General features: G+C 33.2%; 1 protein-coding gene across 9 annotated transcripts in view; it reads right to left on the bottom strand.

Moving 5' to 3' along the window:
- LOC138306749 (phosphatidylinositol 4-phosphate 5-kinase type-1 alpha-like) overlaps nt 1-27,035 on the bottom strand; it is a 50,261-nt gene that overhangs the window by 6,354 nt on the left and 16,872 nt on the right. For 5 of the 9 annotated variants that reach the window (XR_011205908.1, XM_069247216.1, XM_069247215.1 and 2 more), the window contains exons 7-17: nt 26,918-26,977; nt 25,922-26,161; nt 25,404-25,481; nt 24,026-24,164; nt 21,370-21,490; nt 20,428-20,560; nt 19,559-19,646; nt 12,280-12,438; nt 11,578-11,746; nt 10,805-10,995; nt 9,223-9,611 (exon numbers count right to left, since the gene is read on the bottom strand). Coding sequence is in view for 8 of the 9 variants with exons in the window: in XM_069247216.1 (XP_069103317.1) it covers nt 9,223-9,611; nt 10,805-10,995; nt 11,578-11,746; nt 12,280-12,438; nt 19,559-19,646; nt 20,428-20,560; nt 21,370-21,490; nt 24,026-24,164; nt 25,404-25,481; nt 25,922-26,161; nt 26,918-26,977 (1,767 nt within the window). In the remaining variant the exon portion in view is untranslated. Of the gene's footprint in view, nt 1-2,957; nt 5,577-7,628; nt 7,746-9,222; nt 9,612-10,804; nt 10,996-11,577; nt 11,747-12,279; nt 12,439-19,558; nt 19,647-20,427; nt 20,561-21,369; nt 21,491-24,025; nt 24,165-25,403; nt 25,482-25,921; nt 26,162-26,917; nt 26,978-27,035 lie in introns of those variants that run through there. The other 4 variants (XM_069247212.1, XM_069247211.1, XM_069247214.1 and 1 more) reach the window with 4 other exon arrangements.

Below are 27,035 nucleotides of genomic sequence, written 5' to 3' on the forward strand. Positions count from 1 at the left end.
GATAGATTGATAAGGGTATGAGTTTTTTGGTTGGTCGATTTTGAAAAACACGATAAATATTGATACTTCATTGAATTCTGCACTGTGTTGATGAAACTGAAGAATTCTGTATTGGATTCGATAGATCGATTTAGGTACATGTATAAGACTTTTTCGGCCGATGTATTTAGCCTTTACTCTACATAGAATGTTCAATTATATACATAGTAGTGCAATCAAAACTAGGTTCTAATGATTCAATGATCGAACTTAGAGATATCAAAGTATTTCAGATTGGGAAATTGCAATTTTAACAGTTATTTGATATATACGTACTTAATATGGAATGATCAAAAATAAAACTACTTCTGTCAACCATAACGCTTGTTCTTTATCTAATATGTTTTCTATCCCAAAACACAGTACCTACACTCATATAATGTTTAAATTGAGCGTAAAGCTATATTATTAATTCGTATTTCCAAGAAGTGGATATTTGTACCAATCTACATTGTTATATGTTGTAGTTGAAGTTGGAATAAGAAAAAAGGGTCCACTATTTGATTTGTTCTATATTGCAAAAGATACCGTACGAATGTAATATCTCAACTGAAAAGCTATGTGATATTATCATAAACGTATATACAGTAAAACCCCGTTATATTGCCACCCGTTTTACCGCCAAACTCGCTTATCGCCATGAATTTATTCAGAACGGATTTCCCTCCATATAAATACACCCGTTATATCGCCAAACCCGCCTAGCGCCATCCGCCATCACATTTGTGGAACAAATGATTAAAATAACACTATAATGACCTCGTTAATATCGCCAAATTCTGTTGATAGGGACACATGTTTATAACAAGAGGCCCAGAGGGCCTGTATCGCTCACCTGGTTTTTTTTTAGTAATTATCACAAAGACTGACAATCATTAGAAAAATTAGCAAAATTGACTCCCAAAGTTTAATTTTGAATCACAACCTTAAAATGATGCTATTGATACCATACAAATATGCTATCCAATACATAGGTTCAGAGACAAAGTAATATATATGACCTTTTGACCCCGCATCTACTGCCGTCTAAGGCCCCGGGGATCAGCCCTATCATTTGTACAATTTCATATTCCAACCCTGTAAGGATGCTACCATTGCATTATGAGTTCTCTTCCATGCTTAGGTGCAGAGAAGAAGTCGTTTATATGGAAATAGCTAAATTGACCCCTTTTGACCCCACCCTTCAGGCCCCCGGGGGGTCAGCCCCTTCATTTGCAAAATTTTGAATCCAAACCCTTTAAGGATGTAACCATTGCATTATGAGCGTAATCCCATGTTAAGTTGCAGAGAAGAAGTCATTAATATGGAAATTGACCACTTTTGACCACGCCCCTCAGGCCCCCCGGGGGGTCAGTCCTATCATTTGCACAATTTGGAATACCCACCCTATAAGGATGCTACCATTGCATTATGGGTGCTATCTCATGCTTAGTTGCAGACAAGAAGTCATTTATATGGAAAAAGCCAAATCGACCCCTTTGACCCCACCCTTCAGGCCCCCGGGGGGTCAGCCCCATCATTTGTACAATTTTGAATCCCCACCCTATAACGATTCTACCATTGCATTATGAATGCTGTCTCATGCTTGGTTTCAGAGAAGAAGTCGTTTATATGGAAATAGCCAAATTGACCCCTTTTGACCCCGCCCCTCAGGCCCCCCGGGGGTCAGCCCTATCATTTGTACAATTTTTAATCCCCACCCTATAACGATACTACCATTGCATTATGAGTGCTATCTCATGCTTGGTTTCAGAGAAGAAGTCGTTTATATGGAAATAGCCAAATTGACCCCTTTTGACCCCGCCCCTCAGGCCCCCGGGGGGTCAGCCCCATCATTTGTACAATTTTGAATCCCCACCCTATAAGGATGCTACCATTGCATTATGGGTGCTATCCCATGTTTGGTTTCAGAGAAGAAGTCGTTTATATGGAAATAGCCAAATTGACCCCTTTTGACCCCGCCCCTCAGGCCCCCGGGGGTCAGCCCCTTTTTTTTTTTACAATTTTGAATCCCCACCCTATAAGGATGCTACCATTGCATTATGGGTGCTATCCCATGCTTGGTTTCAGAGAAGAAGTCGTTTATATGGAAATAGCCAAATTGACCCCTTTTGACCCCGCCCCTCAGGCCCCCGGGGGGTCAGCCCCATCATTTGTACAATTTTGAATCCCCACCCTATAAGGATGCTACCATTGCATTATGGGTGCTATCCCATGCTTGGTTCCAGAGAAGAAGTTGTTTATATGGAAATAGCCAAATTGACCCCTTTTGGCCCCGCCCCTCAGGCCCCTGGGGGGTCTGCCCCATCATTTGTACAATTTTGAATCCCCACCCTATAAGGATGCTACCATTGCATTATGGGTGCTATCCCATGCTTGGTTTCAGAGAAGAAGTTGTTTATATGGAAATAGTCAAATTGACCCCTTTTGGCCCCGCCCCTCAGCCCCCTGGGGGGTCAGCCCCATCATTTGTACAATTTTGAATCCCCACCCTATAAAGATGCTACCATTGCATTATGGGTGCTATCCCATGCTTGGTTTCAGAGAAGAAGTCGTTTATATGGAAATAGTCAAATTGACCCTTTTTGGCCCCGCCCCTCAGCCCCCTGGGGGGTCAGCCTCATCATTTGTACAATTTTTAGTTAGTAGCCCATAAGGATGCTACCAGTCAAATTTTGTTGAAATCCGACCAGCGGTTATGGAGAAGAAGTCGATTGTTGACGGACGGACGACGGACGACGGACGACGGACGCCGGACGACGGACGACGGACGCCGGAGACGCCGGACGCTGCGGTATCCCATAAGCTCACCTCGGTCCTTCGGACCAGGTGAGCTAAAAATGTATATATATTCATTTGAAGCATAGAAATGTGAATAGTTATTGAGAAATAAATTTAAGTCAATGAAAATACAAATCTTTAATGTATCTAAAATTTATTGATTAAAGTTTTGGGACATAGTTTCATAAGCATGACTTATATACCCTACACATTTCATACTTCCTGAGGCTTGCTAAAAGAACTCTTTCAATTAGACAAAATCTACAGTTCACGACATAAAATAAATGATCGGTCTGGACTACTAACATTCTACAAATAGTTACAAATGTATGAATTATATATACAACACTCGGAAAGAAGAGATGGAAACTGGGCCATTAATGAATCAAGTTAATGGGTTTCTAATGACATTAGTCTATCATATCAGAAATTTCGTCATTTTCATATATATATTTTTTATCATTAACTTATTCCGTCTTTGCATATTACAGAGTTAGCTCACCTGCTGGTAGCTATATAGGTATCCTTAGTGATATCATTAGTTTGTGCGCGCAATTCACGTCATTTTCTCCGAAAAATGCGACGTTACGCTCGCAAACACATGATTCCAAAAGGACAGATAACTCTGTAATATGCAAATGCATAAATACATACGTTTCTGATCATAAATCTATATAATGTTTAGATCTTGATTATTGTGAAAATTAGAGAAACAATATCATGCCACAGGATTTAACTCTAAGAAAATATATTGAAGAAATTTATATCAATCAATTCATTTCTTACATTATTTTTGAGTGATATTTTTCTGATAAGAGAAAATAGCAAATTATAATCGATTGTAAATATATGTACATCAAAAGTTCTGTAAACCAACTCAATTCATGTACATTCGTCAGATAGGCTTTCGTAAATTGACTTAATCGCAAAATTCACGAAAGTTGATCGTCATGAATGTACATGTATACATACCGGTACCTTACTCGCATGTAGTGATCAGTAATTCAATAATTTTCTTAAATTGGCGAAAGTTAATCTTTACAAACTTATCTTTGATATAGAAATTGTAAATTTTAGAAGCGACAAATTTACAGTGTCGTTTAATAGTGTCTTCAGTAAAGATTGTAAATGACTCAATTGCAGCTTCATCTTTAACGGTCATCTGACTACCTTGGCAATAATCATTTAGGAATTAATTAGATATAGTGTCATTGTCGCCATCTTCGATTTGGGATCAACCAGAGATGTAACAACACTATGTCAGGACCATGTCAGGATCATTTCATGCAAGTTTCAGCCGAATAGCACAGGTAGAACTTGAAAGAAGTTCAAAATGTGTTTACAAGATGGCGGCTATGACGGCCATCTTGGATTTTGGATCGACACGAAATATAACAACACTTTGTCGCGACCATGTCAGGTTCATTTCATGCAAGTTTCAGCCAAATCGCACTGGTAGAACTGCAGAAGAAGTTCAAAAGGTGTTTTCAAGATGGCGGCTCTGGTTCAAAATGTGAAAAGTTAACGCACAGGGGATGGCACACGACGACAAACGAAACATGACGACTATAGGTCATCCTGACCCTTTGGGTCAGATGACCTAAAATGATGACTTCTCAAAATCTTTTCTAAAATAAAGCACAGATTATGAAATAAACACTAAGGTAAGTTTTTTTTATATACCAGTACAAGCGCGTTCCCAATTAAAGGTGAATAATTATACAAATTCTACAACACAGATTGTTGTGTAGTTCATTTAAACAGTGAGTCTTGTCCCAGATACCAAAATTACTATTATGTGAAACACTAAGAAATTCTATGCATATAGCAAAGTGCATCAATGTAAAAACCTTATAAACATCCATGAAACCCCCCCTTTTTTTTACAGAATATGACATCTGTTCAAAATTCTATGGTTACAATACAACTACATTTTTCAGGGAGAATCTAAATGCTACCATCAAGAAAATTGTGTTATGTTCAAAAGTAATGTTCATGTTCAATGGCAGAGAGTAACGTTACTTCCCACAGTGAGAGGAATATAATTGCCTTAATCTTTGTCTACATTTTCAAAGATAAGTTGATTCCCTATCTTTATCCTCTTCCTGTTTTCTGGCGAGTCTCTCAGACTGCGGAGACGTGGACAGCGTCCTATGTCGTTTTGACCCCTCGTCTAACAGTGGTGAGTTGGACAGCGTCCGGAAATCCTTTAGACTGACCGGTCGGTGTAAGGAAGTCTCATGCTGTATCGGTTTAAAAGTGCCAACACTCATCCCTTGTACTGACCGCCCGGATTTAACCGGCACTTTATCCTCACTGGTACTAAACTTTCTAAACCTGGTAAAAGCAGAGACCTTGCTGCTGCTGGATTTCTGTGGACGCAGATACTTGTTATCAGGTGAGTTGACAGTTTTGCGCGGACTTCCGACAGTCTCGGCTTTGAAAGTAACTCCCTTGTTTTGATGACTGTCCCCAGGCAGCTTTGATGGGGGACTACCGGAGCTGAGGAAGTTGATAAGACCTCCCGGCTTAGAAGGGATTGGTACGTGGGGAGTGTTAGTATATGGAACTGATTTACGAAACTTGGTGGTGTTAGTAGTGGTAACGTCAGGGGGGACACAGTGTACACCATCACCATAGAAACTGGGAGACGAGGGATCATCGGGCATAGAAAAAGTAGATGAGACCTCGCTGTTGGTAACAAATGACGAGTCGTCGGAATCATAGGTCAAGGAGGACTCAAGGTCATAAACATTCTGATAAGTAGAATAGAAAGTAAGAGAATCAGATTAGTAGATGATTTAACAGGTAAGGTATAAGTTAGATAAGATCAAGGATTCTTTGGATTCTAGAATGGCTCGTTACTTGCAATAAACATTCAATTTTAAAATCACAGTTCAAATTGAAATTGAACAGTAATACTGAAAAATAGTTTTCATTAGTTTTACTTGAAACAAAATATCATATCTCAATTTCATTTGTTTTTAGTCCTTACTATCATCATTCTCGATCTTTATGTATACCAATGATCAAAAATTATTATTTGAAATATCAATTGAGAAAGCATATCTTAATAGAACTTAAGTGAGTAATATATTTTGAAAAAGGGTGCTTTTTAATGAATACTGATAAAAATGTTTACTTAACACATAAGATCTGCATTATATAATGACCATGCTAAAATAAGAATCCAACTGAATTGATTGAAGTGCAATGCAAATGAATTATAATAAAGTGCCAACAGTTAAGGCAGAAAATTGATATTTATATTAGATAAAGAAATTTTGCTCAGCAGATTTATATTGCAATACCAACTGATCACAAAAAGGTACATTTATTGAAGTTTGTATCAGTATAACTCTAGCTTTCCACAATTCATATCATGGCTACAATATACATGGAATAGTAAGCAAAGAGTGAAACAGAGAGAGTGCAATATTGATGTGGAAAGACATTACAGTTAACCAGGGATAGGAATATAGGCATTTTTGACAAGTAGGGTGAAGGTTATTCTTTGGTAATAGGCGAAGGTCACAGAGACCTCCAACATAAGCTGAATGTGATACATTGGAAAGGTGAAGGTCACATAGACCTGAGACAGTAGCTGAATGTGATACACTAGAAAGGTGAAGGTCACAGACATTAGCTGAAAGGTGATGGTCATGTATATGTGCAGTCCATTAAAGCTTCTAGTGAGGTTAAAACAGCCAGAGCGTGAGGATGATATGAAGATCTGAAAGTGAATGTCTCCATTAAACAGGTAAATTCTGTACCACTAAAGGGCAAAGGTCCTTCTCAAATTCATGTAAGGTCATTTACAATTCACAGGTGAAGGTCATTTTGCATATATAGCTGAAGGTAAAGTGCATCCAGGAGGTGAAGGTCATCTTGCAGTAATGAGCTTATTTATGTAGGTGAGATATTCGATTAGTAAGTAATCGTATATACATAACAAATGTTTAACGGTGACCACAGATTGACCACTATATCATGATACTTGTTTTAAAAAATAAACTTGATGTCATTAACTACTATTTGATGTGTTGGGTGTGAAAATGTTCACTTAAAACACAAAACAGACTTAAAACACACTAAAATAAAACATCACCTTGTTTTCTTAATAAACAAATGAGTTAAGTGTTTATTGCCCTATGTACCAGACATAAACCATAACAACAAACATGCCCAAAACAAATATGCAAAGAGTTTCCATAGAAACAAAACATGCCCAGACACAGAAGACAGTATCCATTATGTAAAAGAAAGTCAAGTGAATTTGAATATGTAATACTGAAATATTTCATTGTAATCAAAAGTACGCTATATCAGGGTTTATGAAGAAGATAAAATTAGAGTGTGTCCTATATAGCTAGCTCGACATTTAACCAGAAAGTACCCATTTTTATTAAAATTTAACTATTTTCACAGCTTTTCATCAAAATAAATTAAAGATATATTGTAAATAATTATAATTATTTAGACAAAACAAAAATATACATAATCACCAACAACAACATTTTGAATGATCACATGTTGATATGAAATTACAACAGAGTAGCATTCCAGCTGTGTAGTTGGTTACCAGCTGCAGTTTCCATGGCAACAAGACAAACATGCTATCAATCCAGACCTATATATCCTCAAAAAGGTCAGAGAGAGGAAAGGTCACAGAAATATATCATAACAGATAGTAACATGACAACATCATGTGAGACGATCAGGATGTCACATGACTTCTGTAGCCATGGCAACCACATTGTCTCCATAGTAAAACAGCATGGACATGCGTAGACAAGGCTGTTACGCACCTCTTGCCAACTAGGAGTTTCTGGTTTTACAATATTACTGCCTGATGGTTCAGCTTCGTCATCAGACTCAAAGTGAACTCGTCTCTGTTTGTGGATGGTGGTGGGTGAAACGCTTTTCTGTTGGCCAAGTTGACGGTACATTTCAAATACATGACAAGATGTTGATCTCTACTAATAATGTTTTAATGTCTTATTTTGTTTAGTTTCAGTGTTTTCCTAATTTGAAAAAGAAGAATCTTGACATATGTACAGCAGTTGTCGGGAAATATACATTTATACACATTCGCAACATATGTATCTACATCCTCTCACAGAATCTACCACTGAAGAAAAATTCTTTAATTCTGTCGACAGAATCAATAGCTAATTAGGCATGAAATAGTAACTAAAGAAAATCTAGTGAATAAGTGTATGTATTTATTCTTTAAGTCCGCGTCTTTTGTCTTTTTGTGATAGTGTATAAGCTTTGCCTATTCTATAGTGCTAACTCAATGAAGCATACATCTAAGAATATTAAAAACCAAACGCCTGTTTACAGAAGACGTTAACCAAGCCACATAGTTTTCCGTTTGTTTGTTTTTTTAAATTGAGACTTTTTACATAAAATATATTGTACTTTTGTAAATTTTTATGGAATAAAAGAAATTTAAAAAAACAAATGTTTGTTTTTCAAAAACTCTTTACATGTAACAACCATTTTATAGGAAAAGAAATGTAATATCTAGTAGAAACTACTAGAACTACTCAAACTGCTTATAACATTTTTCTTTTGATTCTTAATGGTTAGGTTTAATTTTGTTACTATAAATATAATTTTACAGGGTTTTTGAAATCAATTGTATTTGTGCATGTTTTATTCAACCTTTTCTAGACTGAAGAACGCATTACATCATCATTTTTTTCCATATCTAATTATAAAGCTGTAACAAACGAATTACTAATTAACATGGAGAAAAAAAAAAAAACTAATTTTAATCTGCTTCATGCAACACAAAATGTGAATCAAGTGCTTAATATCAAATTACATGCAAAATTGGATTTATTTTTAAATTGATTCTATTGCAAAATGCAGTTGTCAATATATTAATTGTATAACTTCAGCCAAATAAAAATTTCACAACCTTCACATAACATGCAGTCAATATTTAGTGTAAACTCATAACCTGATCCAATTTGAATATTTTAAATAATGTGTGTTTCTAGACACCCCATGATCTCCAGTAACATTACATTCATTTCTTTCAGATGTAAATTAACCAAATAACAAAAAATATAATTTATATTTCAGTTTTTGACCTTGGGCTTGGGATGTGGCCAGTGACCTTGGGATGTGGCCGGTGACCTTGGAATGTGCAAACACTTGTAAGGGAATGGAAGACAATGATGCTGCAGAAGGATTTCTGTGATTTGTACATTAAATAATAACCTAGCAACAATGTAAAAACAAATATGATTGTGCCATGAAATCAATAACTAATGAAGCAGAATTCTTTAATTCCAGAGAAGAAAAAATTTAAATCAAAAGTTAAAAAAAAAAAAAAAATGAAACTAAAGAACAACCCAATAAACAACAATAACTATATTATATACATACCACTTCTGACTCCTGAACTTCTAATTCATTAGACCCCTGCGAACTTTGACCTTTGGTCTTTGACACTTCACCTTCCTCATTTGTGGAATTGTTTTGAATATCATTGTAATTTGACACTGGTGTTGATATGTGACCTTGAACTTGTGGTTTATTTATGCGACCTTGACCCACTTTGTCAGGCGAAGGTCGTGCACTGTCACTATAGTTACTGTCAGAGTTTGTTGGACCCCGTTCACTATCGCTGCTGTACGGGTTTTCCAGAGCACTTGTATATGATGTCTCTGTACTACTTGTAGTGGTCACAGTGACCTTTGACCTTGCAGGAGAAAGTGTTGAGGGAGACGCTTGTACTTGTACATCTTTGTCCAGCTCTGCCTGGAAAGCTTGATCTAGGAATAAATCAATAAATCATTTTAAATTCAAATTATAAAGCAATTAACATATTTTTTAAAGAAAACAAAAACATTAAGTAAGGAAACTTTGGAACTGCAAGGTTGCCTTCCTTAGTTCAATTCTCCCATGTTCTGCAAAATAATCATCTTTTAAATATATTTCATAAAACTCTCAAAATAAAATTCTATTATTCATTTCATATCAAAGTAACAAAGTGATATTTCATCAATATTTCCAAATGCAATGTATTCCAAAATGTTTTTATTCGACCTACTTTAATGTCCTGAAAGACATAATACATTGAAATGAATATCCTGAATAGAATTCTGAACTCCTGGCCAAAGTAGAATTCATGCCGATTAAATGGTTTAGAAAAACAAGAGATCCCAGAGGATTCTTGGCCCCCACCAAAGAATGATCTACGTCTGAAAATGGAAAGATTGATCTTTTCTCTGCTTTTCAAACTTTTCTTACAAACTACATATAAAATTTGAGAAAGATCTTTTCATTGCTTTCTGAAATATATTGCAGTAACAAACTTCAATTATCAAAATCCAAAATAGCTACTTGCCAGCCATTTTGTTCATCGATTGGTCCAAAATGCAATATGCACAACTAAGATCCTAGCGGACCCTAAATATGAAATCTGAGACAGATCCCTTCATTAGTTTCTGAGAAATAGCAGTAACAGGCTTCAGTTATTGAAGTCCAAGATTGCAGCTGGTCGGCCATCTTGTTCACCGATCGGTCTCAACATGCAATATGCACAACTAGGGACATAGGGGAACCTACATAAACAATTTGAGACAGATTGCTTCAGTACTTTCCAAGAAATTGTGGTAACAAATTTCAACTATCAAAATCCAAGATGGCGGTCTGTCAACCATCTTGTTCAATGATCAGTCCGAAAATGCAATATGCCCAACAAGGGCCATAAGGGAACCTTCATATCAAATTTGAATTGTTAATAGACGGACAGACAGACAGACGGAAGGACGACGGACCACGGACCATGGACAAAAGGCAATTTGAATAGTTAAAAAATCACAAAATATTATTGCTATGGGTATTATTAAAGAATAGTTAACCAAGTTATGTTTCATATAGATACAATATCATAATTCATATCATTATTCAATCTACTTTTTCAACAAACAAATTATAGAATAGCTTGACAATAAACCGATACCTATGTCACTATAGCAACTCGGACTAGATGGTGTGTAGCTGGGAGTTCCCTCAGTGTAGTCTGTATGTGTGGGTGTCGACTCGGAGATGCTGAGGGGAGGGGAGGTCCGCATCACGGGGGAGGTGTGAGATAATGATGTACTCGACTCCTGGTAGGTTACTTGGAATGTACCGCTCACCTGTACTTCAGGTCTGCAATAAAATCAAAGTACTGAAAGTACTAAGAGGCAAATAATTTACATTATAATCATCATAATCAAAGTACTGTAAGTACTGCAGGACAAATAAGTTATATTTAGTGTACAATGTTCAGTAATCAAAGTACTGTAAGTACTACAGGACAAATAAGTTACATTAGGCATACAACTATAATCAAAGAACTGTAAGTAAACTATAAAATAATTATCAAAGTACTGTTAGTACTTTGATTATTGTGGTATTTAACAATACATTAGGTATTCAATAATAATCAAAGTACTATAAGTACGGAGATGAAAAGTTACAGTAGGTAAACAACATGTTGTACAGACTTAACAATATTCTAAAGATTCTTACAAAGAAGCCTTTCTTGTCTGTATATGGGAACACAATGACTTGTTGCAAGCGAAATTGCCAAATAGACAATGTATTGAAGACGCATCATTATCTACCTTCTGCTGCAGGTGAAATTATCAAATAGAAAATTGGTTTGAAGTTTGAAGTGTTCAAGTCTCATCAAAACATTTGGTACCATTTTCACCCATGCTTGATTATTAAAGATGAACCACAACCTACCTCCTTCCCTCACTAATACTCTCCCCCGAAGGGGATACAGATTTAGGAGAATGAGATATGTCTGTTCCACTACGCCCTCTTTTGGGTGTCAGAGAGCCCACCGCCTCGTCAAATGTTGGGGGTGGTGTGGAATTTTCTGGTAGCAGATCCGGCCTGCCTCCTGTGGTACCTTGAAAGCACATCGTAGTTAAATTAGAATTACAGCTTATACAATATATATAACATTCCTTTTGCACTTAATGATTTGCATACTATTCTTAATATCTCGACCGAATATGGGTAATATTTTATGGCCAAATATATTTTTTATGTGTTTATATGCAAAATGTCATATTCTTCAATTTCAAAGAAAACAAAGCTTTTCATAATTAGTTACTATAAATAACTTTGTTTTTCTTTTTTAGCTTTTGTCTACCCCAAGATGTTGTCAATGCCAAAGATGTAAAAGAATTTGAAATACTGTTGGATAATACTGGAAAAATAACAATTTAAATATAAACACTGATAGAATTGTACAAATTGGAATGGACAGATGTACACCCTAAGTTTATGTTAATTAATAATTCTGTATATTTTCATGATATGGACAAAGACACTTCCAGTCTACATCTATTGTTTATCTTATTAAATCATAAGTTATTTCTATTCATAAACTGACAATGTCAACAAGCAGTACCAAGGGCAGACAACTCTGATACTCACCTGGAATGGGTGTTTTGTCTTCTGTAAAACTAATGGTCCTATGTGACCTGTCCGTGACCCCTGTCCTCCTTGGAACTTCTGTCACACCTTCCGACTCGGAATGACCTGAAGACTTCTTAGGACCGCCAGGCTTCCTCTTAGAAGGTGAATGCTTCAGGGCTGTGGAGAGAATATGGGATTAGTGTGGTAACCACTTAAATAGCAAATATTAATATCAAAATTTTGATATTACCAACAACCATCATAAACATAATAATATTGTTAGTATTAAATTTGATAGTTAATTGTTAACTGAATGATTTTAACAAAGCAGGAAATGGGTTAGGTTTTTTTTTAATAGTTTGAAAATTTAGTTAAACACTATAAGTAGCGAGAAATAATTAATTTTGTCTATCTTTTAAGTTCAGGCATTGTGTTGATTTAAGCTTATCTTTCTTAAACAAGACAATTTATGTTTTACTTATACTTTTATTCTTTCTTCTTGTCTATCAAACTTTCTAAGACCTCTTTAAAACACCAAATAAAGTGTTGCATTTTTATTGTAAATTCAAGAATCATAGGAGCAGTACTTGGGCAGCGATAATACTAAATAAGAGGTCCCTGATTTAACTATTGGTACAATACAACATGTCAAAAGTATACAATAGAGGAAAAAAATCTTTGGATAAAATACAAAAGACCAAGATTATTGATCAGTTGTTTGAAGATTTGACCTCTCTGTGACCGTGAAGAGACCTTTCCCCAATTTCTAGTTTTTGTACTTGTATAAGTCGCACAGGAGTATATGCCACAGCCAAATACTTACACAAAACTTGAAATCTATTTTGGTTAGAGAATATGGATGCATTGTAAGGTATATATATTCATCAGTGTTTCGTTGATAACTTTAAATTGATAGGCACGATAGGATTACTTTAAAGGTATATAAGACAAAACTGCTGTACATGTAAATTATTAGATTAAATAAAACAACTTTATTTCAAGATATATTTGCCTGACTCAATAGTCAATAAAAACTTTAATGCTCAACAAAAATCAGTGTTTCAATTATTGATATGCCGTTATTCAACTTTTTTTTTCAACCATCATCCGATTTATATATTCATTGTTTGACATGCATAAGGACACTTTAAATTTATATCAAGCATTTATTTTTATATAATCTTACATAAATTGATTTTTATTTTTTAGTATTTGGAGATTTTTCTTTTTCCTTTTGTTACAAATTCTTTTACAAAACATAACAAAATCCTGACATATAAAATTCCTCGTCATAAATTATGAACCTTTTTAATGTATCTATAAGGAAGATAATCATAAAATAAGGAAACCAAGGCCAACATAACACACTGTCATCACTCAAATAAATCAGGAATGCAAAGCGTAGATCCATAAGGCAAAGCACAACACAAGTAAGAGCTTTAAGTGCAGGTAGTGAAGCTAATTCTTATTGTTACATAGATAAGGCCAAAAAATGTCTGTTTAGGGTTACATTGGCAAAAAAACAGGGTTGGTAGGTCGGAGGAACTTCTTTTTAAAAGTGTCTTTCACTCTTAAATACTGGCTGAAACCGGAGTCCGAGATCAGAATCCTGACTTCTATTTTTTTCGTAGAAAAGTGGAAAAAAAAATAGGGTGGGGGGGTAATTTTTCGTATTTGGGTCGGTCGGGAAAAAAAATAGGGTGGGGGGTAATTAATATATAAAAATTTGGGTCGGTCGGGTAACCCCTAACAGACATATTATTTTTTTGGCCTAAGTCATAAACTCATTGTCCAATAAAAGTGTCTTTACTTTTAAATTTGTAATTCTACAGCTGGAACAGTTCGATTCATACTGAAATCTTAAGGGGTTAAAATTGTGATAAAACCTGGCCGCTAGTAATGGAATTGGTTAATATTCAGTCTCATTGCTAACAAAAACACAAACAAATTAACAAGTAATGCAGTAGCATTGTCTTTGCATTGAGAGAAATATCATGAATAAACTTACTGTAAACCAACTCTCTCTCATGATTGATTTACTTTCGTGAATTTTGCAATTCAAGTGAAAGTTTGTCTTTGCTATTTAACATCTACATCATTTATTTGATATAAAATTCCATTCAAGTTTTCAATCTTAATAAATTAGAATACAGTAGTAATGTTCGCGAATTTGTTTTTAAAAGGAAATCACAAACTTTAGTACAAAATGTAGCTGTGAAAGAAATTGCAGTATTGTAAATTTACCAAAACCTGACTTTATCTTTTTTTTTCTTTAATTCCTTCAGATGAAAATTATAAACACGAGTGTACATAACTATGGTTATACCACTATCCTCTATCTAACAATCTAATAGCATTAAACCCAACTAAACTGGAATGCATTCTACGTGTTTCTAACTGTCTAGTGACTATATGCACTACAAATGCAGCACTTGAGGGAATTCTATTATAAGGGTAGGTAACTCTGTTGTTTAGGATAGATAAGTTTTTTATGAAGGTAGATAAATGTTGTAATGGTAGACAATTTGAATGTACTAAATAGACATAACTCAGACCTGTTTACCCGAAAAATTGGCCATGTGTAATAGCCACGATTGAAATGTGTAATTTTAACCTCCAATGTGTAATTTTCAGATCTGTTCAATCTGAATATATCATAAAACTTGCATATTTCAGGCATTTACTGTTAATCATTATTAATGTGCATGTTCTTCTCACAATGATTGTGGAAATGAACGTTTTACTAAGTCATGTATGAAAAATATCTCCTTCAGTCAGGTACATACAGATATACTCTATAATAGATCATAATCATTATAGAGTTTTTAGTGTTTCAAAGAGCCCCAACTGAATTCAGGACACAAAGACAGTGGTAGTATGGATGTGCATATCTAAATAATAAACACATTATTGACATTTGATTTTCAGAATGTTTTTTATACTGAACATTACAACTTGTAAGATAAGCCAAAACAAAAACGAAAAAAACATCAATAGCATTTGAATCAGATTTAAAGAATTTACATGACTATCAAAACAGAATCAAGCTTTTGAAAAGCAAGTTTCATTTTCTTATGTTCAACAAAAAATGACGGTTGAGTCACTGTCAGTTTAAGACACTTAGATATTGATCAAACATGACCTTACTAAAATAATAAAAATAACTTAATTAATGAATTTCATTTATAAGTAAACGAATAAATAGTTCTTATCCATATCATAATTACATCAACAACAATTTGCTAATTACATTAATCACAGTACTTTGAATCTAAAGTCAGACTTGCAGACAATGTAATGAACAAAATGATTTCCTTTTAGTGAGGCAACAATACAGTTCCTTTCAACTGGATGGTGTAACTGGATTTAAATGATTGTCCACACTTCTTTTGTGGCCTTGACAGTTCAAGTTCAATTTTTCTGTTTAGGCATGCCATAAACCGCTTCAGCTTAGCCTCCCTCGTGTTTACTGACTTTTGTTATGAATTTGTGATGCTACAAACGTTTGATTGCCATGTGCTCATACACGATGTGAAGTGTTCCAATGACGTGAATTAGGCGGGGTGCATTCGATTGCGCCCAATTGACAGTATAAGGTGTGTTCGACTAAGAATATCGGGTGCGTTCGATATACAATATTACCTTTTACCAGCACATGAGCTAAATGCGTAATTTTTCATGTTTGCGCGTAATGGCGTAAAATAGGTGTCAAATGCGTAACAATTTACGCAAAAAGCGTAAGGGTAAACAGGTCTGATAACTCATACATATTAATCAATTACCCAAATACTCTATTTGTTTCTTATCTATATTTGTAAATCAGAAATACTGTATAGCCCATAATTTTCAAAAGAGTAATATTTTCACAGCTAAATGCTATGGTTGTAAAAATTTGATCTGAGATATTAATGAATTTTGTATACCCTTATAGTAAAATTTAAAACTGCTAAAACATGATTTTCTCATTTTTAGTCAAAATTGCGAAAAATTTTTAACCAACAAAAATAACTGGCTCTACAGTAATCCCCCTAGATCATATAGCCAGGATAATTCTGTTAATTCTATATCATTATAATATAAGACTCTTTCATATGTGGATATGAAGGATAGGGATATTCTACCCGAGGGTCACAAAATGTAGTAAAACCCGAGGGTTTTGCAACATTTTGTGATATCGAGGGTAGAATATCCCTATCCTTCATATCCACTTATGAAAGAGTATTTTTCTTTCATACCTCGACGTTTTATTGCAATTTCACAAATATAATATCCCACCATTTTGAAATAAATTCGAAGAAATCCACGACTGGGATTCAATTTTCTATACATGAAAAAATATGTGATATTTTCAACACAAATTCCTTTGTTAGCAGCTTTTATAGTAAAACTAAGTTTGTGAAAAAAAAAGTTAAATTTTAACCGAGGAAATAGCGATTTTGTTGACGCCGTGACGTCACGAGGCTTTATTGCATGGGAAGTCATGCAATACAGCCTCAGGCGACATGAGTGTATTGCCCTAGACCAGCAAGTATTACATCCGTAGGTATGAAAGAGTTATGTTTTATATTTACTACTTTATATCACAGATATTTTTTCACAATCATATACAGCCACTACTTTTTGATAATAAATACACTAAAAATCACCAGTACTTTGATAATGTCAATAAATAAAAGCTTCTAAACCTGGAGAAAGAGATAACACCTTTAAATTGTGTTTCAATTATAAAAAAAAATGAATTTAAACACAACCTGCATTTTAGTGAATATTCACAGTAAGATGCAAAAATATGCATGTGATATTGTGGTAATAGCAATTGCATGAAATATTGTAGCAATATAGCAAACTGAAAACAATTAAAAATCAAATTTCCAAACAAACCCATTTATAGCAAAATAAACCAGAAATGATGTAGCTAAGTCCATGTATGATCACTATATTATGACAAAAGCTTTACCAAAATTACCTAGTTTGACTATTTTGCGGAATCTCTGTGTGCCTCTTGGCGGATCCACTGATATTAGCAAAGCACAAAATAGAAAGAACAACAAATAAGAAGAAACTTAGTGCTCTCTCTCCTCTATAAACAAAAGTGAAAGTGTACAGTAGTTTTATTTTACCAATGATTGGTCCTTATCAAATACAAAAGTTTAAATTTTCCTCACATAAAATTTTTTGTGTAGGTTTTCACTGCATTTAAAAAGTTTAACAATCTTTTGCAATCTCGTAATAATTAAATGCATAGATAATTTCAGTTAAAAATTTATAAATCATCAAGAGATTAATGGAAATTATAAAGGAGGGATACAAAGAATTTTGAGGAATTAATTCTTATTAACACAAAACAAACAAACAAAATATGAAGTGCAGATGTTCAACTCTATTAAAGCTCTTTTTAATCACTTAAAGCAACAGAGGTCTAAACCTGCAGTTTTTTGGATGATAATTAAGGTTTACCAATTTTCATGTTTAATATGGAAAATAACTCGAAATTGCATTGATAATTTTTAGCATGTATTTAAGCTATGAAGTTACTATTTTTTAACTTCATAGGGGTATGAAAGAAACTTTGTTTGCAAACTGTGAATTTGCGTAGCTTATAATTAGTTTTTCAGACTACTTGATAACATGAAGTACGTTTAAATGTACAATTCTTTTGATTTTCCAATGGATAATTTTTTCTTAATATACACAACGTCGACGTCTCTATTGTGACGTCATGATTACTCCAGTTTTATTCTTCATAGCATATGAAGAAAAAAATTAAAGAATGTGCCAACCAGAGAGTTGGATTAAGTATGAAAACAATTAAAAATTAATTATTGAGCTGTAAGCAATAATTAGTTTGGTTTGGTTTATGAGGCTAAACAACTTTAATATCAACAGACAGAGTCATTTATAAGGGCGACTTCCCCTGCAGGCAAGTCTTGATGGAAAAAAAATTGAAATTATATATCACAGGTATCTGAACTTTTTACTATTAGACAATATCATTAATTTTTTTAAAATCAAATTGTGATCAATATGTGATGATAGTGTTTTGTTTAATGCTTTGGGATGTCAATAAACCTTAACAACAATTCCATCAATTAAAATAGAAGTTAATAAGTCAGGTATATTTATGATATTAAATCACACAAAAGATAATATAGGTACCACTTCTTTTCAGCTAGAAACTTTGGAATCGTTCTATGGGGTGAATGGGAAAAACAAACAACTCAAAATAAAACAGACAATTTATGTAATATATTTTGCAAAAAAAAATATTTTGGATTACAATATGCTTCCGATTTATTTATTTATTTATCTATTTTAATAAGAATGATATTAATGAATAAGGGAAATAACTCATGACATTAGAAACTACAACAGAGAAAAATAGTGCAAGGGCCAAGAGGCCAAAATGAAATAACTCTCAATGTATGGCAAGAACAAAAACTCAGAAACAGAAGCTAACAACAAGAAAGTAAACTCATTCACCCCTGAGGATGTGTTTAGGATGTTATAAATCAAAGACTAGATCAGTCCATTATAAAATTTCAGGTGTGAATGTGTAAAAATCATTCTTAAAATGTGTTCAGTACAAAATTCATCAAAAAAATATTGACAAAACATTTATTAGCAATATGAAAGTAAGGACTTGAAAGCTTGAATAATATAATGCCATTCTAATTCATTAGATTGAATAGAAGAAAAGTAATGCAGAAAATATTAGAATACAATCTCAAACAACATCTAACCACTTTCATTAACAAGATAAGCTACTTAACTATTTAATACTCAGGCGGTTGAGCTTAATTTCGCTCTCAGCAAATCTAGATAATGTCATTTAATACTAAAGGCTCAGTTTATTGAGTAACCAAAGTTTTGGATGGAGAAAAAGAATTATTTGTTATCGCCTTTGATTTACATCGGGCAAATTTTATCTGCCTTTCCATTAAATAGGCTGGTTTTGAACTAGATTATGCTCTTCTGCACCATGTGTGAACTCATTTAGGCATTGTTCAAGAATTCTTTATTGTCACTAATAAAAAAAATATGTACAATGCATAACTAGTTATATGCTTTCATTTTTTGCCCATGACAAATTCAATGAATATTGCAAAAGAAAGAAAACACAACCCCTGGAGTATTAACGATACTACACTTAGTTATTGCTAAGTAACATGAAAAGCATGAACGATAAACAATTGAATCAAACATACATTTTTTGCAAAGAAAATTCTCAAAGAACAAACTTAAGTTACATGTATTACAAATAACACAAGTCATAAATGGAGCAGAATTAATAACTTACGAGTTTGTAGCTTTCTAAATACACGTTTTTCAAAAAAGTTCTGGAATCTTTGGGAATAGTAGCTTGGTCGATGAACCGATATCGTGTCCTGTAAAGTAAAAAAATATATTAAAAGTTCAGCAATTGCTTGCAGCTATAAGATTGGTAGGTGAAGGAATGATACAAATGAAATAGGACGGATACTTTAGAAAACAATTTTGTTCTTGCATTATCATTAATGAGTTACCATATAGCTCTTTATTTTGGCTGGCCAACATTTTTGCGATTTGATCTAAAATGAGATAATCAAATTTTAAGAGCTTTAAAATTTTCGAACTGGTTTGAGGGTAATACATAAGATTAAGCCTTGTATAAATATTTTCTAAACAAATTTTCATGATAATAGCAATGTCTCGCAAAATCAAGAAAATACTAACACCGAAAAAATAACCGACTATATGTTATCTGCTTGAGTTGGATTTGGTTGTGACTTCATGAAGTTAATATTATTCTGTTTTTGATAAAGCTATGTTAATTTACATACATAAAGTATGGCCTTACAACCCTTCCTTCAAGGGCAGACAACTTTAGATCTATACAGATAGAAAATATCCTTCTCCTCCCAATTCAAGTCAAGGGCATGAAAAGTTAAACCAGGTAGTTTTCATATGTACTGCAACAATTATTTTCATGAGCTCTGTGAATTCTTCTATTTTGTGGATAATTTACAACATGTTTACAACAAAACAAAGACAAAATGATGCCTATAAATTAACTCATTCACCCCTGAAATTTCATATTGGACTGGTCTAGTCCATGATTAAGAAGAGCCTAAATGTGTCTTCACGGGTGAATGAGTTAAAATGACCATTCAACATTGCGATACTTACGCCGTCTATAACTATGGATTTCATTGTGTGTTCGAACTTCTTCTTAAACCTGTAACTCTGTAGAACATCTATAACACCCATGTACATTAGGAGACGTTCACCTTTGGCATTCTTAGCTGGAATACCTCCAGGTCTGGAAATAGAAAACAACAATATTTTCTAAGCATATCTAAACATTCTCTAATATGTTTTTCGTGATTCATTTTCATTACATTTTGACAATAAAAGAAAAACTGTCAGTGTTATGAAGAAGTTTAAAAGAATGCATGTTCTCTTTTAATAAAGACCACATTTGGAAGAAACGGGATGATGGGATATGACCAATATGGCTAGGATATTTTTCTTTATTTCCTCCATTTTGCTCCACTGGTTGTACATTAAGTATAGAACACCCACAGGAGAAAAAAAGTCGAAGGAACATTATTGATAGAATTAAGTAAACATGATATTTTCCTGTAAAGAAATGTTTGCATCTAAACTGTTTGCGGTATATATATACATCCATAATCTAATTAAAAATTTCATATTGTTGATATCTTTGTGGAGATAAAATAAAAGACAACAAAGAAAAAATCTCCACTCTGCAAATAATTCGGCTTTTACAATTTAATTATTAATTGTACAAAAAATTTGATATGCATTATGCAGTTAAAATATGCTATAATGGACACCTCTATAAACAAGACATGCATCTATAAAGATTCATCAACCCGATTTGGTCACATTACTATACACAGTGAACCCTCGATTATCCAGACACCTTGATTATCAGCATGACATTTCCGTCCAGTCTATCAGCGTCCAGATTATCAGGGGTCCACTGTAATTGATCTCTGTATAATGGACACCTGTCCATCAAGGACAAGTTTGTTATGTCCTTTTGGTGTCCTTTATAGAAAGGTTTGATTGTACTCAATAGTAGTAATATAAAATTAAATATACGGTATATCTTCATCCTCATCTTCGTCGTCATCGTATCCTCTGGACGCTTGAATAGCCTCGATAGCAGTGGAATAGTTAGCTAATCGTGTCTTCATTGACTTGGTCCTTGCCAGCGATGAACCTGTTACCATGGAAACACATTCATATAATTTACAGGTTATGTCATATTCAGAAAAAACATCTAAGTTTAAAGAAAAATAATTACTTTTGTACAAACCAGAAATCATTGTACAGTTTAAAATTCCATACTTTAATTTGTTTACTTAATTATATATATATATCAATGAAATGAAATCGAATAAATGTACATTTCGGATTTCACTATTTTTGTAATTATAAATAATAATCATATTTCTTTTTTAGTTTTAAGATAGCAAATGTTAATAATGTAATATAAAATTCTGTTACTTTTCTTTTTCTTTTTTGTTTTGATTTTTGTTGTTTTTCTTGTTTTTTAAATTTAACACCTGTCAAATAATAGTAAAAAGGGAAACTATTTATAAGCTGGCAGCATGAAAACTTGAACCTGACTAAATCCAAAAGCAGAAAGAAATATTCTAGCTTTATTCAATCTATACTATATATGAGATATACATGTAATATATGAAAAGCAGTTTACTATAATAATAGTTAAGTTTAATATCAAAATTGCTAGAAATTTCCGGTCAAATTAGTCTTCAAAGCCACTGGCCTACAGCTGTCAGTCCCAGGCAACTGCTCCACGTGGGATTCAAACTTACAACCCAGAGGTTGAGGGCTTGTGGTAATGATGTCGAAACAACTTAGCCACCGCGACCCATATATAAAAACATTTCAAGCTGATCATGAATCATGTTAAATAAATGATGGTTTTACTTAGGTGAAGTGAGAGGAGTATGAAACTGTTATAAAGTGAGTGTTAAATTAGAGTATAAAATCAGTTATATTGTTTGTGAAGTAGTAAAATATATTTGTATATGTTAAGGGAATTAGTTATGCCATATTTGCTGTAATTAAAATGCCACTTAAAAGCTTGATGCCATAAAATTTCCTCAGTATGACAGACCCAAATTATTATTATCATCAGTTTGATTGTAGGCAGATAATATGGTCTCATATTATATAACCATATATAGCCTTACATAACCACTCTGTGACGAGTTAATTAAATTTCCAATATATTTTTGCAGTATGACAAAATCACAATCATAACAGAAAGAATTGCAATGTGGAATTGATAACAATTGTAATCAAAATTATGATGAATAAAATTTTTGACAAAATGTCTTTTCAGTCTGGCTAATGGATGTTGAGATAACAGCTTATTTTTAACCTTTACACAAATTGAAATATTGTTTAACTTCCAAAAATAGGATTTTCTTTCAACATAAGTGAATCGTTTGAAACCCTACAGCAGAGAGTCAATTACAGCAAATACTCTACAATACATATATATCACCTTTGTTCTTTAATACTTATTACAATAAAGACACCACCACCATAATCATATATGACCTGAGGGTAAACTCTGAAACTTAGAACTTAGTTGTATACAGGAGTATCAATACCAAATATATATATTCATTTTCCCATTCAAACACCATGAAAATATATAATTGTAGAAACAGCAATTGTCTCTTGTTTTACTGACTTTGAATGCAGTTTATTCACTTATTAGTGAATTCTATTTGAATGGAATTTGATCTTTTGTTTTTCTGAAATGTTTTTAAAAATTGATACAATAATATTAACATTTCTGCCTGATAACTAAAATTAAATCTGTTTCATTTTTATTTTTATTTTCGTTTACCTGAATGGTTAAGTCTAAAACTTCTAATGTTTCAATAACTACAATTTAGCAAAGCTTTGATGTTCATTTAAAATAAAACATTTATCAAACAATTATCTTTACCTGATGTTAAAAATTAATAGACATTAAAATTGCAAATATACATGAATGAATAAATTTCAATAGCTTTCACATGAAAATAAAGTTCTTCAGATTGTTGAGAATAATTGTAATAAGAAAAGTTTAGTAAAATATCAGATGTACCTTTTTTCCAAAACTCTGTTCACCAAAAGACGAATGGAGAATGAAACAAATATGATTAAATTATCATAAACCTATGTTGTAATTGATCAAAATCACAAAAGTTTTGTGTCCAAAATGAAAATATAAACAAATGTTAATATAAATTTGAATAAAAAAGTCAGCAGTCACTCAAGGAAAATTGTTTCATTCTCTATTGGATTGTAAACTAATTAGCTGAAGATTAATGTATTGTGTGATTCCATACTCATCATTTAAAGAAACAGCATAATATTCTATATAGCTTATATCTATAGAGAAAAAACACCATTTATCAGCGGTAGAGCATCTTTAAATCATTTTGAAAAAGTCATTATGCATGGAAACATTTTTAAAGTATTGATTGGAAACCAAGCTGGGTATGGAACCACAAAGTCTGTCTTTGCATATCATATTAATCTGTACCCTTGTGGGCAGGTATTGATTTTGACGTCATTAGTTTGTGAATGAAAATAATATCATTTTCTCCGAAGATATGACAATACACTCACAAACACATGTCATAGCAACCAATATCTACCGACAAGGACAGAAAACTCTGTGATATACAAACACAGTATAAGCCGCAAGTGGTTAGTAGCCGCACACCTGTTTTGGGAGGAGAAGTTGTGGCACCTGGGTATGAATCTGCGAGCGAATCAGGCGGTAGAGACGAGGCCCCGCCCTGGGACGTCCCAGCACTCGAATTTGTTGTTGTTTCCTGATTAACGGTCTCCGACTCCTTAACCTGGAATAATATCATCACTTACAACAAAGTTTGAATATAGTAATGGCACCTTTCGAAAAGGCCATTATAGTAAAATGTTGTTTTGTTCAGAAAAGTATAAATTTTACTTAATAACTACAATTGTTAATATATATAAACTTTATTTATTTTACATCGATTGAGAAACAAGTTACACAACTTATATAGTGTGGGAGGAAACCGGAGTGCCCGGAGAAAACCCACATGATCGGGCAGGTGACCCCTGACCTTATCACGTCTATGCCGGGGATTGAACCCCGGCCAGCTAGGTGAAAGGCGAGCGGCTTAACCACTACACCACCCGATCACACAAACTACAATTGTTCCTCATATAAATATAAGCCCAATTCATAATATAACTGGAGTGTGATAATATACAATAGAACACACCACGGTAATTCCCAATATGGGTATCTCATTTTCCTTGAAGGGAAGGCAGGGATCAATCTAGGTTTTGGGGGAAACTACCTTTTTTTCAAAATAGGGGAAATGTTTTGGGAAATATAGGGGAATTTGAATCTTCTTATTAATGTCCAAAATTATATATATTCATTTTGACAAAAAAGTACTGTAAAACAACTAATTTATTTTTAGATTTATTGAAGCAAAATTTTAGACTCAATAATGAAAATATTTGAGTTTATCATAAAATATCCAGTAGCTATATGATAAATATGAAGAAATTTGCGAACAAAGGTATAAAAAAGTAATGTAAAATAAGTAACAGGGGAAATTGTGTTACAAAAACGGTAATTTTTTAGCTTCAAATGGAGAATTTTTAAATCTTCAGGGGAATTTTAGGCTTGAGGGGAATTCATTCCTTGAGGGGAAATTTACCCATAAAAGGTAAATCAGAGCTAGATTGATCCCTGGAAGGTGCATTTGCACCTCAAATTTCATAATGGACTAGTGTAGTCTTTGATTTGAAGAGCCTAAATGTGTCTTCAGGAGTGAAGGAGTTCAATGTATTTGAATGTTAACATCCGTCTGGTGAAGCTGAAGCTTTTTTTTTCTTATGATAATGAACTTTACATTTACTGTTATAGAGTTAAATTCACTATTATTTTATGGTTTTGGGGGATTTTTTTTGTGATGAATTAAGAAGAAGTTGTAATATACATTTTCCTTGTTCCAATGGTTACTTTTACACTTAACTAAAATTTTCTACATAATTCAAATTGACAATTAAATTTCAAATTAATTTTTACCGCCAATACTCACCTTATCCCGAGTTACCTGATCTAAGTTATATATCCCTAACAATAAGCTGTAGTCCATAATCTTAAAACTCTCTAGCACCTGAAATTGACACAAAGAACAAATATTTTAAAAGCTCTGAATTTCAAAATCTATAAAAAAAAAAAAAAAAAATAAAAAATTTTGATTTGAACATTTTTTTTTGTCATTCCAAAACATTAAATACAAAGTTTCTATAAACTTGTTTAGCTTTCGCAAAGGTTAAAGTGAACTCAGATTTCTATGTTATCTTAACTTAAACATTTTACAGTGGATCCGCTATAATCCTGACTGATAGTCTGGAAAACTCACAATATGGACAAATATATCAGGGAAAGGATGCCATAACTGATGAAATTTGGCAGTCAAGAAAATTTCCAAACCAGAAGGTTTAGCTGGAAAGGAAGTGTTAGGATTATCGACCGTCAACTGTATGTGTGCCTGTATTATACATTACAGGTAAGTAATATTTCAGTCTGAAGGGAGATAACTCTAGTCCATACCCGACAATCTCTCTGCATGGTTTTCACTAACGCATCATGTTTGTCCTTTTCCAATAGAATCCCTTCAGGATGAATGTCAATAAAATCTAAGTCTTTAAGTGTAGGACTGTTTTTACTTCGTTCGTGTTTCGATGCCTTCCGTTTGTACGTGCTTCCTTTAAGATCATACTTTTCATGAAGTCTCACAGAAGATGGTAATAAATTGTTCATAACCACAAATCGGATATTTTTCCCACCACACTGAAAATGAAATGCAGATCATTATCTTATTATGATAATATAAAATGACACCACTTTTTATTTAAAAGCATTGTTCATCACAGCATCAGCAGTCCAGTTCATTTAAAGATGCTCCACCGCTGACAAATGACATTTTTTCTCTATCAAAAACAGGAGCAGACGATTTAGTATTTTTCTTCAGTTACAAAAGTTACTTACTTTACACCATTACCACCAGTGAAAAGTTTGAGCTTCTAATTTTCTTCAAGTTAAAATTACAAAAAAATAATTAATTGCATCCCGAAAAAATTCCGTGGCACTATATCCTAAATGGAATTAAGTACTGATTGCGCATGCACCAAAGGCAAAATAAATTATTTCATAATATTTTTTGTGTTAATTAGACATATATATATATACACGATTAAACACCAATTATTGTTCAAGTGATTAATATCATTTATGCTCTGTCGGCGGTGGAGCATCTTTAGGTTACTTCCATGTGTGCATTATTTATCAAATTTCAGTTCACTCAAAATGAAATATAATTCAATATCATTTGTTCCAAAGAAGAAATTGTTCATACGTATTACTGTTACAAACCTTCATTATAACATTTAATAAATTTCTTCATATTTCTATATTAAGCATTCTCCTGTGTCACACAACCAGAACCAGGAAATCATTTTGATACCTTCCTCTTTATTTCTGATAATGAATTATGTACAAGCATTAATTAATTGTTTTCATTTTAATTTGCTTCCTGAAGTTTTTTACCTGATAACAATATAAGCCGTAGAACTTGGGCAGTAACGTCCTGGGATTTTGGTTTAAATTCTGAGGAGGAAATAAGCAGTAACACATCACAATTACACAACTATTGTATTTGCCGTAA

The sequence above is a fragment of the Argopecten irradians genome, chromosome 13 (genome assembly GCF_041381155.1).
Source record: "Argopecten irradians isolate NY chromosome 13, Ai_NY, whole genome shotgun sequence".
Taxonomy (NCBI): Eukaryota; Metazoa; Mollusca; class Bivalvia; order Pectinida; family Pectinidae; genus Argopecten; species Argopecten irradians.